The sequence below is a fragment of the Fonsecaea pedrosoi genome (assembly GCF_000835455.1).
Source record: "Fonsecaea pedrosoi CBS 271.37 unplaced genomic scaffold supercont1.9, whole genome shotgun sequence".
NCBI classification, from domain to species: Eukaryota; Fungi; Ascomycota; class Eurotiomycetes; order Chaetothyriales; family Herpotrichiellaceae; genus Fonsecaea; species Fonsecaea pedrosoi.
The window spans coordinates 564769-577503 of record NW_013550607.1 but is presented as its reverse complement, the minus strand read 5'-3'; the positions used below and the strand labels follow the sequence as shown (position 1 = coordinate 577503).

At 52.8% G+C, this 12735-nt stretch overlaps 4 protein-coding genes across 4 annotated transcripts; 2 read left to right on the top strand and 2 right to left on the bottom strand.

The window, feature by feature from the left end:
• Positions 1-1165: 1165 nt before the first annotated feature.
• Positions 1166-2791, top strand: Z517_12308 (uncharacterized protein; the record flags this gene model as incomplete). Its single annotated transcript, XM_013422722.1, has 1 exon — positions 1166-2791. The coding sequence occupies one exon, from the start codon at positions 1166-1168 to the stop codon at positions 2789-2791; it is 1626 nt and encodes a 541-aa protein (XP_013278176.1).
• Positions 2792-4191: 1400 nt separating this feature from the next.
• Positions 4192-6053, bottom strand: Z517_12307 (uncharacterized protein; the record flags this gene model as incomplete). The annotated part of the gene is made up of 5 exons (XM_013422721.1): positions 4192-4544; positions 4660-5471; positions 5531-5714; positions 5766-5901; positions 5988-6053. 5 exons carry the CDS (start codon positions 6051-6053, stop codon positions 4192-4194), a joined length of 1551 nt encoding a protein of 516 aa, XP_013278175.1.
• Positions 6054-6776: 723 nt separating this feature from the next.
• Z517_12306 (uncharacterized protein) lies at positions 6777-10316 on the top strand (the record flags this gene model as incomplete). The annotated part of the gene is made up of 1 exon (XM_013422720.1): positions 6777-10316. One exon carries the CDS (start codon positions 6777-6779, stop codon positions 10314-10316), a length of 3540 nt encoding a protein of 1179 aa, XP_013278174.1.
• Positions 10317-10612: 296 nt separating this feature from the next.
• Z517_12305 (uncharacterized protein) lies at positions 10613-11517 on the bottom strand (the record flags this gene model as incomplete). Its single annotated transcript, XM_013422719.1, has 2 exons — positions 10613-11219; positions 11339-11517. 2 exons carry the CDS (start codon positions 11515-11517, stop codon positions 10613-10615), a joined length of 786 nt encoding a protein of 261 aa, XP_013278173.1.
• Between the last annotated feature and the right edge of the window lie 1218 nt (positions 11518-12735).

The window sequence follows — 12735 nt, the reverse complement described above, 5'->3', positions numbered from 1 at the left end:
GCCTGGAAAAAGAGGCCGCCGTCTGACATGAGATTCCCGTAGATATCGAAGGCGGATCTCTCTCAGGTGCGCTTTGGTCTGACAGCCCTTTTTTTCCCCTTCGCTCGGCTTCTCCTCTCTCTCCTCTCCCTTTGCTGGTCTTTTCCCAAAACCCGCTCCCCTTCCTCCCTGCGTCTTTCTCCAGGCTTGGGTCTTTTTCCCATCCATCCACATCCTCTATCATCGTTTTTCCTCGAACTTCTTTTTCCCTCCTCACCGTCCTTTGCTGTCACTCTTCACTCTTCCTGACCTTATTACCCTCCGTTCCCTTCAGCTTCCCTGTCGACTCCGGCATCGACTGTGGCTACCTAGTACTCTCGGTCTCGCATCGCTCGCCTTTCCTTTCAACCTCGACCGTTTTCGCTCTAATCGCTTTCTTCAAATCCTCCTCGCCATCACGCGCCAATATCCAGGTCCCCAAAATCCGACCCGCTCGATCCTGTCCCCTCTCTCTAACCGATATACCATACTGCCCTTTCGAACTCCCTCAGTCGTGGAGAGTGACTTGCAACATACCTGATAATCGTCCATACACGTACACAACAAGCTTTTCAATCGCTCGATCATTGCCGCGCAATATCCTACTCTCTTAAACCTCGATCTGATTGCCGAACCACCTTCATTGTTCTAAATCTCCCTTATCTGGACCCCCAAAAGATTCAAGACAGCTTTGTACAATCCCTCATCTGGCCCTTGAACTCGCAGTATCAGCACATTAGTACCTGCACCCTCGGTTTCAAAAGGGTTCTGCCAACAGCTGGCTGAACATTTGGTTAGTTTAGTCGTCCTCATTGATCGAGTCTGCGTACTGACAGAAACAGGCAGGCATTTCCTTTCCGGTCACGCTGTCCGCCTTTTTCTAGTACTACCGACCTTTGGAACATACCGCATCACGAAATCGTCTCTACCTAGTCACGACTTGTCCTAATTTTCTTAATTCACCAGACAAAAGGGAAATCACACTCCTTGGTCACATTCAGTTCTCGCGTCGGCAGTGCACGGACTTATTTTCTTCCCGATCTTTTTGAATCCGGCACCGGACACTTCGGCTTGTCCCGTCCACCCACAGTTTCAGTCTCGTCAAACTTACAGTATAACATCCTTTGTATATTTCATTTAGAGTACAATGAGCATCGACGCTGGCGGTGTTGCTCAAATGACTTACCAGTCTCCCTTCAACAATTCTATTGGCGTTTCCGGCCCTGGTTTTGCTTCTCGAGGGAAAGGATCCCATATCAAGCGTCTCAGCGTTGCGCCTCCCTCTAAGATCTCGACCATCGACGAAACTCAACAGGCGAATACCGTTTCTACACCCCGCACTAGTCGGGGCCACCTTCTGGCTGGTCTACGCACAGCTCCCAAATCTGCAACGGTACCTCCTGCTACCCATGGCATAGGTCTGGAAGGTAGCAGGTACGCCTCTGCGGGGTACGCCAACCAGGTACCGCAGACGGCTACTGGCACGTACTTTCCGGGAGGCAGGAACAATTTGCAGAGCAACTTGCTGCAACCTTACTCGCGTCCTGAGCATGTGCTTGCTCCTCCATCTCTTGACTTCGTTGACGGAGCGGAGAATATGGATCAGAATCTGTACGATGAACTGGTAGCCACGAATAATTATCTTGCGCAACAGCAACGGGCTCTTCAACAGCAGCTGTTGAATGTCACTGCTGCGGCCCATCAACTTTCTGGACTCAACCTGAACACAGGCTTTGTGAACAACCTGGGCCAGCCACAGTTTCAGTCTCCCATCAGCTCTCCCATGGGTCTGTACAATCAACAATTCCAGCAAGGCCTGCAACCCGTGGTTCACCCAGTCCCTGGTAGTCCTGGTGTCTTTACTGTCTACAATCCGATGACCGGGCAGTCAAGTTATCTGGTCGACAATTCCTATCAGCAGCAGCAGCAACAGCGCCAGCAGAAAGAGGTTTCTCCCGTCCGTCAGAACAATTCTGTTTCCCCCCCTCCTGCTACGCCAGCCTACCAGCGCCAGTATCCTGAGCCGTCTTTCCCTCTGACTGAGGCTCGTTCAAAGACCCCCCCTAAGTCCACCCCATCTCCACCGCAAGAGGTTGAGCCTCTCCCGCCTCCGTCGGCGAACGCTTTTCGACGGGGTCACCGGAAGAACATGTCTTCTGCCAACATCAAGACTGCTGGTGACTGGACCAAGGGCTCGGCCGCTAGACCAGCCGGGTTTCCGCAGACTCCAATGACGGCCACTTTTGGGCCGGGCCACGGAAGAGCCGGAGAGCATCCTGTCAGACAGCCCAAGGGGCCGCCCCTTCTGCAAGAGCTCGAGGAGAAGCCAACCTCCAAGCACGAGGGGAGCAAGAATTTCGCTACTCGACAACGCCGTAGAGCTGTTCACGACTTGGTTCGTGCAGGGCGTGAGCGCCGCAGTGATGGTGGTCGTCAACCCGGCTCCGGGGCAGGAACACCTGGTAGCGAGAACGAGTTCAACTTCTCAGTGTCATCTGATGACTCTGTTCTTGCTGGGAGCAGTAGCCTCTCGAGCAAGCCGAGCCTGGGTAGTCTCCGGGCTGCTGCTAGCGGGGTGATTGGGTCTGAGATCAAGGAGAAGTCTCGTGAACGGTCTTCTGTTGACAGCGTTGGAGCGATCAGTGCTAAGAGCTTGAGTAGCGATGAAGGCAACTCTGTTGGAGGATCTATTGTCGAGATTGAGCCGGCCAGACGCAACACGCCATTGATGGTTCTTAGTAGCGCTGAGAAACGCAAGAGCGTCGTCATGTGAATGGACAAGGCGCAATGAGGGCGGTGCCCCTTTCTTTTACAGCATCATTTGAGTTCTCTTGGAAGACTCAGCCGCTCCTTTCATCACGACTTTGATGACTTACTACTCCGAGATTGATTGGCATGAATATTACTTTACACTCGATACACTCAATCCTCCTCTAACGGAAAAAGCACCGAGACTCGAATGGTACCCTAGGAAATATCCTTTAATGAATGGGGTTTTCTATGATTAGTCTCTTTTCTCTTTGATTGTGCCTTGTTTTGAAGATTCTTGAATTGACTTTTTGAGGCCGGATACATGGTTTTATTATAGGGCTGGGCCGGTACGCTGGAAGGGTTGCTGGGAGTAGAGATGCTCTGCAGAGTAGGGTGGCGTGAGTGGCATGATGACGTTGAGGGGGAGGTCTAGACGATGGATCGAGACAGATAGAGGACGGATAGAGGAGGACCATGGCTGGGCTGGCTCGCTTTCTTGCTTGCTCTCTTTCGACCAAGCCTGCGCAGCGATGCGTTGCGATGAGATGAGATGAGATAGGAAGGGAAAGAAGTTTAGTGGGATTGATAGTGATTGATATTGATTAGTTGACTGATGAATTGATACATGCACCAATTGACTGCCTCACTGGCTGACTGATTATACTGACTGATTGAGTGGTTGATTAACTAACTGGTCAATGAATGGATGAGAGGGAGGGGGTCGGTTACTCGGTCAGTTGGCTACCTACCTACTCATCAGGCACGTACGTACCTACTTCCTAAGGTACTTGGATGAGTGAGTATTGGTGGTTCAACTGGTCGATTAGTTGATTCCTTCCAGTACGAGCGAGCGAGTACATATTACATAGATACTTGCACCAGTCGGACGATAACTTCGCCGTCGACCTGAGTCACAGTATACCTATAGCTACAGAGGTTTTTTATGTACCTCGTACAGTATACACATGAACACTACACATAAGCCCACGCACATACCACGCCCAAAGTCATTCATATAATATATACTCGGTACTCGGTACACATTGTCTTGTTCCGATTCTATCTCAAATCACTTGGATTGGAAATGGCCCGGGCTAATAGATCCAATCGCTTTTAGCAGTAAACTAGAAAACTTGGGTAATCTTCAATGCTCATCATGCTCGTTGCTCACGCTCGTGCTTCATTGCCTAACCCCCATCGCATTTCTTTGCTACTACATCGTACTGTGGCTACGCTCCGCCTGCAATTGGAAACCAAGCATGCAATAAAGTAAGTAAGCAGGCAGTCAAACAATCAGGCTCTCCTTTACGTTTATCCATCATTCACAGCCTAGCTTCCACCCCGCCTCTCGTGACACTCTTCTTTATCCGAATCCGAATCCAAAAGGTTCGCTCAAGCTCCAGTCCCAGTCCCGGCTCCAGCTCAACTGTTCAGATACCGGGCCACCGCGCCTCTCAGCCGCCTCCCACCTTCACCGGCCACGTTGATCAGGTTCTCTAGGTCGTCTCCAGCCGTCAGGCCCAGTTTCCGAACAAAATCCTTGGCCACCGTCTCGATATCTCCGTATGCACCGTCGCCTTCGAGACCAGTAAGATCGTCCTCGGGACGTCCGAAATACGCGTTCGAGCTGATCGACGTGGCACCCTCGAAGCCCTGCAGGCGCGATTTCGCCTCAGCTTGCGCCTGGGGATCATAGCTGTTGCGGCCAAAGAACTCGTCGGATGAGATCGACTTTTGGGTGCCGAACTTGCTGCGGGCGTATTGCTCTTCCTCATCTGTAGAGCAAGCGACATTTTTAGTTGCAGAACAAGAGATAACAAAGGTGTGAAGGTAGACGGTAAGGAGGGAAGGTGACATAGGGGATGCTTTGAATCTCGAGGACGTCCTTACCGTCTGCTGCAGAGGCCTTAGTCGGGCCAACAGCACCGAATCCCAGTTTCTTTGGTGCTGGTGTGCTTGAGCTTGCCGCTCCTTTGCTTGGTCCGACCTGCCCGAAGCCCAAACGACCGACCCCCATTCCAAGTCTCTCAAGCTCACTCGGACTTCGCGCGTGGCTGGGATTGGACGCCGACCTAGTCGCCGTGTTGATAGGTGTCGGGGTCTCCTTGGGCGTCGCAGGCGAAGAGGCACCGAAACCGGAGGATTTGCTGGCCTTTGCGAGGTCTTCTGCCTTCTCTGCTTCAGGATCATAGCCCAGTTTCTCTATCCTTTCGGCCTCGGCTTTTGCCGCCTTTTCAGCTGCCTCAAAATCGATTTCCTCGCCCACAACCTTCTTTGCACCGAGTTTGTGTACCGGCTTCTTCCCACTGAGGACATTGGCGCGTCTGGCACCTGCACCTCCGGCAGCACTGGGGCCTTTGCGGATTGCGGAAGAAGAAGTTGTACGTATTGCAGCTGGGGCGGGAAGAGCAGCTTCAGCGTCTTTGACGGGGTCATCGGTCGAGTTGGCAGCCAAAGGTGAAGGAGATTTAGGCCGTGCTTGCGAGCCATTTGTACCATTTCCGGCCGATAGGAAAGGGGAGGCAGTACGTGAGATCACGGGGGGCGTGCCGCTTCGCGACGGCGGATTGCTAGGCCGCTTGATGGTTGGCTTGTCCCAGGATGAGAAGAAATCGTCTGCTGGTTCACCTGCGGGTGTAGAGGTACCGTCGGCGCCAGGGGTGGAGAGGGGGTCGTCGGTGATGACGACTTCGTCGGGGTATCTGTTGATATCTGTCAGGCCATGTGCGTACAGATGGAATTTGCAACAAGGGTGCCGTACTCTTGCGCGTCTCTTTCAGCCCTACGCTTAAGTTCTTCCTTGTATTTGTTCGCAGCATTGGACGTGTATTTGACCTTCGCGTCTTTGCTCGCCAGTGCCGCACTCCCACCGTGAGATTGGAAGAACTTTGTGGCAGACTCATTGCCTCCAACTTTCATAGTACGCAGTTGACTCCATTGCCAGACTAGTACACGTCAATATAATTCTTCTGTTGGGATGGCAAGCTCGCAGGTACCGTCCAAATTCGTCGATCTGACAAAAGAGATGTGGACACCCAGGTTCCTATGGTTGGAAGAGCAATCCAGACATAGATAGACGCCGAAAGGGACAGAAGACCAAGTTGGATTTTTCTGGCCACAGTCGAAACATATCTGCGAACGTATGTCAGCGGTCACGGAAGCCGTGGAAGTGTAGATTCGTAGATGTGGCCTCCTTGCAGGGCTACTGGACTGAGTACCTTGTTGGCCGGTTTGGCTTTCAGTTTCTCGAAGATCTTCTGCGATTGCGCCTTTGTTGCGCTCATCTTGACAGGACCCAATATGGAGGAGGAGATAGAGACGGAAACCGGGGATAGTGAGAGGCGTAGTGTTGACACAAGTTATTGACAGGAAATCTGGATCGCAGACATGCGCCGGGTTCAGGGCCCGTTCCCGCATTTACGGAACAGCAGACGCCACTAAGCGAATTCGGGACTTTGCAGCCTCGAGTTCAGATTAGGGGCAAAAGCATCTATTCTGCTCTAAGCATGGATTCCAACTCATGGTTGCTATACCTTTGGATCCACATGTAAAATGTCACAGTCCAGGCAGACCGCACCCATGAGTTCATTCATCCTGCGGACAAGGATGTGCGCGAAACCTGCGGCAGCAGATCGCGACGTCCAAGGTCGCGGCAGAAACGGTTCTCTCATATCAAAATTTACAGAGTGAGCATGAAGAGCCGTCATCACACTGGATGCTGAGTGTATCTCTTTCTCATGTCTTCCTGACTGGCGACCTAACCTGAAATTCTCGGCTGGAGGAGATTCCTTTCACCCCTCACCTAGTCCTCACTCTGTCCAGACGAGTCCTCCCCTGTCCAGTTTCCCTTTCCTTGCAGACGTTGTCGTAGACACCTCCACATCACCACCGCTCCAGATGACAATTTCCCTCTGGTCTGTTGTCCCTTCGAACGCGGAGACAGCGCCAACTGACTGAAGGCGTGGCTCACTGACCACACGAATGACGAATCACCCAGTGCCACCACGATGCCCACCCTGAAAGACCTTGTTTGCCATGTACAATGGGCAGATACTGGATCCGCATTCCCTGAATATGGGACAATCTACGGAGATGGTGTCGTTGAGACCTACATTGCCGTCCCTGGCCACCCTCAAGCCTTCACCATTCGACTCACCTCGCGGAAGTTCATTTACACAGGCTTAGCAATGGTTGTCTTCATTGACGGAGATTACCAGTGCAACAGGAACAGAGTCAACCTGCAGCCTGCAAAGGATGACGCACCTGATAACAGAACAAATATCGACTTCCTTGTAAGGCAGAAAGAGAAACCGATGGGTGATGGGACATATATGGGTCGCGAGTGGCGCTTCGATGATTGTAATCTTGGTGAGTCCCTCTACTGGGTCCGCGACGTCGAAGCTGACCCTCCTCTACTAGTCTCTCAAATCCCTGATGGCGTCGATCAAGGCCACTTTGACGAGCTTGGAACGATCGAGGTTCTGGTTATGCGATGCTCCAGCAATAATCGCGAGGACGGCCAATGTTCGACTACCTCTTCTGCTGAGCATAGCGGTATCATGAACGACGATGAGGATGCTAGAGAAGAACAACTCCTGGGAGGCGACTCTGGGGGCACATCAGATGCTGTGAAGATCGTTGTGGATGCCGAACCAACCCAAACTGAGGCACAGGATGCTTTCGGAGGGCTTTTTGGCCTATTCGATGGACCCGCCGACGGATGGTCTTCTTTCGCCGCGAACTCGGGCGATGCCCCGTCAGGTGGCTATTCTCGATGGCATTGGCGAGGACCTGGTGGTGAAACCGGTCCTTACGGGCCTCAGGAAGGATCACAGCATTCGCCGGATTATCGTGCAGCTCCCCATCATTACGGAGAGCCGCCGCGATCCAGGTACGACTATCACGACTCGCCCCCCTCATCAGCATATGCACACCCACTAAATTCGCCTCCACCACATATCAGACCAGAGAGACATGTTCATTTCGACTATGGCGATAGGGCAAGGCCACCATTGAATAGCTACAACGCAGGATACGACCACCAACCTCATCATACTTGGACCCGAGACGATCGGCCAGCATACTCCCAACCTCGTCCAAGTCATGGTCGTCCAGAATACCACAGACACCGTGACTCCCATCCGGACTATGCTGTTCCCCCTGGAGGCGGGCATTACATGTACAATGCTGATCGAAAAATCTACAGTCAATATCCCGATTCGAATCAGATTCACGGCAGCTTCCAGCAACATACTCCTATGGCCGGTCACTCTAGTCAACATTCATACTATCAACCACCCACTCAAGGGTTCAGTCATGAACATCACCAAGCACATGGTCCGCAGACATTTGGTCCTTCTCCAGCGAATTTGCCCGGTTCTGCTCCGTCGGTGATCCCATTTCCTCCTCTTCCCCCTAAGATACCGATTCAGCCCACAAATCTGCCTCCCATCCAGCCACAGCCTATTAACTACCCTGTTCCAATTTGGGTCCACCCACCAACAATGCCGGTTCCACCATTTCCAACTGCGATGCCGATCTATCCTCCCCTGAACAACGCACCACTATTCCAGACTCAGAAAATAGATGCCAGTAATGTCCCAAGCACCCAAAACGACAGCACAGTTGCTCTGGGTGGATTTCAAGCCGGATCAAATGGGGACAGCTCTCAGCAACAGGGAGGTGACAACGCCAACATTGTCGAGAACAACAACTCCAACACGGTTCAGACAAAGCCTGCGGAAGATCCTCTACAAAATACAAAAAAGAATAGCAATGATGACGGTTGGGCCACTTCTGGAAACAATAACTGGAGTAACGATGATGGGCGGGCAAATGGAGGTGTAGACGACAATGCAAGTAACAAGGCTGGTCAGAACTTGAGCGACGCCGGATCAAACGAGAACAACAACAACACCTTCAATAACGAATCCAGTGGCGACGACTTTGGGCAGAATTGGGGAGGAGACAACTCCGCCAATACTGGAACCGGTCAAGGCTGGGAAGACGAACCCACCAATAATGGGACTGGTCAAGGTTGGGAGAACGAGAACACCAACGTTGGAGGCAGCAGCTGGCAGAATGAACCCACCCAAAACAACACCGGGAACCAACAGAGCAAGAACGATGGTGGGTGGGCGAACGAGAATCAAAACACTGGGGGTGGCGGGAATACTCAAGCAGGCAATGGAAGCAACAATCCACAACATGGCTCGATCTCCAACAACACGCCAGCATCAGATGGAAATCCATTGAACAGCCGATCTCTGTATGGTCCTCACGGGGCGTACTACACCTCAAAAGCCAGTGCGCAAAATGCACCCCCTGCAGAAGCCGAGGAAGAACCCCGGTATGATGTCCCTCAAGCCATTGCGCAGTCCATTGGTGTTACGAAACAAGTGCAGCCAGGGAAAGGCTACCTGTACAACAAGAAGAGGTGTGTTCCTTACTACCTTGACTCTCTGGACGAGCCGTACGCTAGGTTCGTCTTCAAATACCGAACAAAAGAACAGCTCAAGGACGAGATCGGGGTCGAGATCACAGCCGAGCCAAGTCCAAACGAGGACATCAATGCTCTCGAGAACTTGGATAAGGCAGAGTTGATCCAGCTGGTGATTAGGGCAAAAGGGGCTCTGGGGGGCACGATACCCAGTCCTCCACCGAAAGTGACACCGACTTCCGTGAATAGCTTTGAGCAGGTTCCCGTCGACGCTCCAGATGTGGGTTTTCTCAGGTACAGCTTACCACGCATGCGCAATGCGTCGAACGTCGTGGGCCTTGGGATTGGCCTATCCCCGGCTCCAAACAATCAAAATAATGGGGGGAATGTCAGTCAAGGCAACAGCAACAGCAATGATAACAGCAATTGGAATAATGGTTCGAACAACGATTGGCAAACCGGGAACAGCCAGCAGAACACGAGCGGGAATAATGGTGGATCTCAGAACTGGCAAGAAAACAATCAATCGCAGCCCAACAACAGCGGAAACAACCAGAGTTGGGGGAACGGCGGTGGCAGCGGGAACAATAACAACAATCCTAACAATAGCGGCAACAATAATGGTGGTTGGAACAGCGCCTCCGCAGGTAACAAGAACGGCTGGGACGGGCAACAAGAAAAGCAGGCCAGCGCTGCGTCTCACCACGCAGGGAACTTCAACACCGCGCAGGGGACCTCTCGCCGCAGCTCAGCGATCAGTCCAAAGGGCCAGATCTCGGCTCAAGGATACGGAGGTCCCGCTGGACCCCCGCTGGGCGACTTGCTCGACTACGTCCTCAACAACCCGCAAGCAGCGGCGCGCATGGGCATGAGCGGCCCACCACCCCCTGCTCCCCCAACCGTTGCTTTCACGGGCGCCGGCACCGTCGGAGGTGGCCAGACGAAATTCGACATGAGCGCCAGTAGCGGCGCTGGTCCGCGGCCAGCAACGCCTACAGAACCTCCGCCGCCGTGCAGCCCTCTCAGCGTCCAGGATCAGGGAGGCTTTGGAACCGCGGGATGGGGCATGGAAGGGCCAAATCCAGCAGCGCCGTCGGGTGGTTGGTAAGGTACAGTGAGCTGGAGAGACGAAACACGTGAGGTGAGGCAGAGAATAAAGAAGGGGAAAGGGAACTGTTATTGTCAGGGTAAAAACAACGCCATAGACTCTTCGAGTTCAGTTTAGCCCGGATTGACTCCATGCCTTCTAGATTCAAGAGTGATACATGACATGTCGCAGCTCCCTTCTCTTCCGCTGGCTAAAACGAGGTATTATGACGGCTGCTGCACAGAAGACTGAAGAATGTATCGATCGCAAACGGCCAGAAAAAACTAAAGGACCGAGAAAGCTACCACTAGTGAGGGTCATGACTTTGCACCTTTCTCGTCCTTTTCGATCTCGTCCTTGTCGTCACCGACCACAAAGCCTCCGCCGAGTAGTATGGCCGGCTCGTGGATGTTATGATGTTCGTAGCTCAGGGTGCCGACACCGCCGGCCTCCATGATCATGGCCGTCTCGGTGAGCGGTCTGCCGATCCAGCGCACGGCAAAGGCGCGCAGGATGTGGCCGTGGCCGACGACCAGGACGTCGCCCGTGACGCCGGGCTGTTTGGGCTTCCCAATCACCTTGGAGTGGTATCGCTCGCGGATCTCGCGGATCAGGCTGTCGACCCGGTCCATGATGTCCTGGGGCGACTCACCACCGGGACAGCCGTCGCGCCAGATATCCCAGGGTCCCAGGCCCTGTTTGCGGCGCAGTTCGCGGATTTCAGCACTTGTAATGCCCTCGTAGTCGCCGTAGTCCCACTCGGCGATGCGCGGGTCGATCGTCACGTCCGCGTTCGTCTCGTGCGGTGGTGGTATTTCGTTTGTTGTCGTGGGCTTGGATGGTGTTTGCCAAGGGTACGGCTGGTGGCAGCCCAGATTGAGGAGTTCGAGGGTTTTTTGGGCGCGGTGGCGGGGGGAGACATAGCTATATTTTGAGAGGATTTTCTCAATGTCAGTCTTGACCTATTCTTCTCTGGTATACAAAGTACAAAGGAAGAGTGCGGTGGTTCGTGGTAGAGCGTGTGTGAGAGAGAGGCCCCTTACATGTGAACCAATTGCTTCGGCACAATCAACCTATCGTCCCCAACAAGAGCCTTCCCCGTGGCACGCACTCGCTTCTCTCCGTTCTTTGTCAAAGGTATATCTGTGGTGCCCGTGTGTTTCCCCGAGAGCGACCATTCCGTTTCGCCATGTCGAACGATGAAGCAGCGCGGGGTGGTCATTTTCTTCTTTCTCTGCTGAGAGCTCTTATCTCAGAGGAATTTGCGTAGGGCTTCTCGGCTAGGGAGAAGGCGGGCGATATCCAATGCGAGAAACAGAGAACACTACCAAAAGTCAGGGAAATTTGAGCAAGACCGCGCGGCAAGGGGTTGGGATATTACATTTGTTGGCCTCCGAGTAGCCCAAATAAGAGTAATCTCTTGCTTGATAAGGAACAAGTCAACGGGCGGTTGTTGTGTTTTTTTGGCACCCGCTTCAAATGGGGAATGGGAAACTTGAGTGAAGCTTGACTATGAGCTTGCGATTGTGATTGAGATTGCGACTTGAGACCGACACTGTGACGTATGTTATGTATCTATTGTCCAAGGCAGGTTACAAGCGGAACTGGATCTAGGAGCTAAGAGAGAATAGGAAATACTACCTCGTGGTACATACCTACTCAGCTTGGGTCTTCAGTCATCACTGCAATGTTTACGCAAGACAGATCCATTGAGGAGCGCTCGAGTATTTTCCCATAACAATTTCGCCAGTCATGGTGGGGTTGAGGTGATGGTGGGGTAGAGGAAGTACGGGTAATGAGTGCAGGGATGCGGCGTGATGGAGGGGTTGTTGGGCATTGGTGGCTAAAGCTGCAGCTAGCTAGGCAAGCTAGGCAAGCAGATAGCAGAGAGGCTTGGAGTTCCAGGGGTGGTCAAGGGCATCCAACAGCATCACCAACGTGGGCGGCGCCTGCGGCAAGAGGAGGTAATTAGGGGCCACCAAAAGAGCAAAAGAGCAAAAAGGGGGAGGGGCACAGGGGGCATCAAAGCCTGGCAGGCATTACCAGGGACAAGAGGTGTTGACTCATCAATGCTTATCACAGCAAACACCAACAACGCCTCACACTGACACCTGGTTGACCAACCCGCCAACATTCATTCAATTGATACATTTCATCACGGTGATGGAATCCCGGAAATCTCATTTTTGTAGTTATCAACATTCCTCCGTCACTGCATCTACCCTGGTAGGTAGGTACGTGGCTCGCTATATACTGACTGCTCGACAAAACCCGCTCACAAGCTAAGGAGAAACAACAAAGCGAATGTCCATCTCAAACCCCCCATTATCTAGATGATCATATACACATCCTTCTTGCGACTCCCTTCTGCTTGCAGCCGAGCTCTGTGCCGAAGCATCTCCCAGTCAACATACCCGACCAACTCCCAAACTCGCCAGTA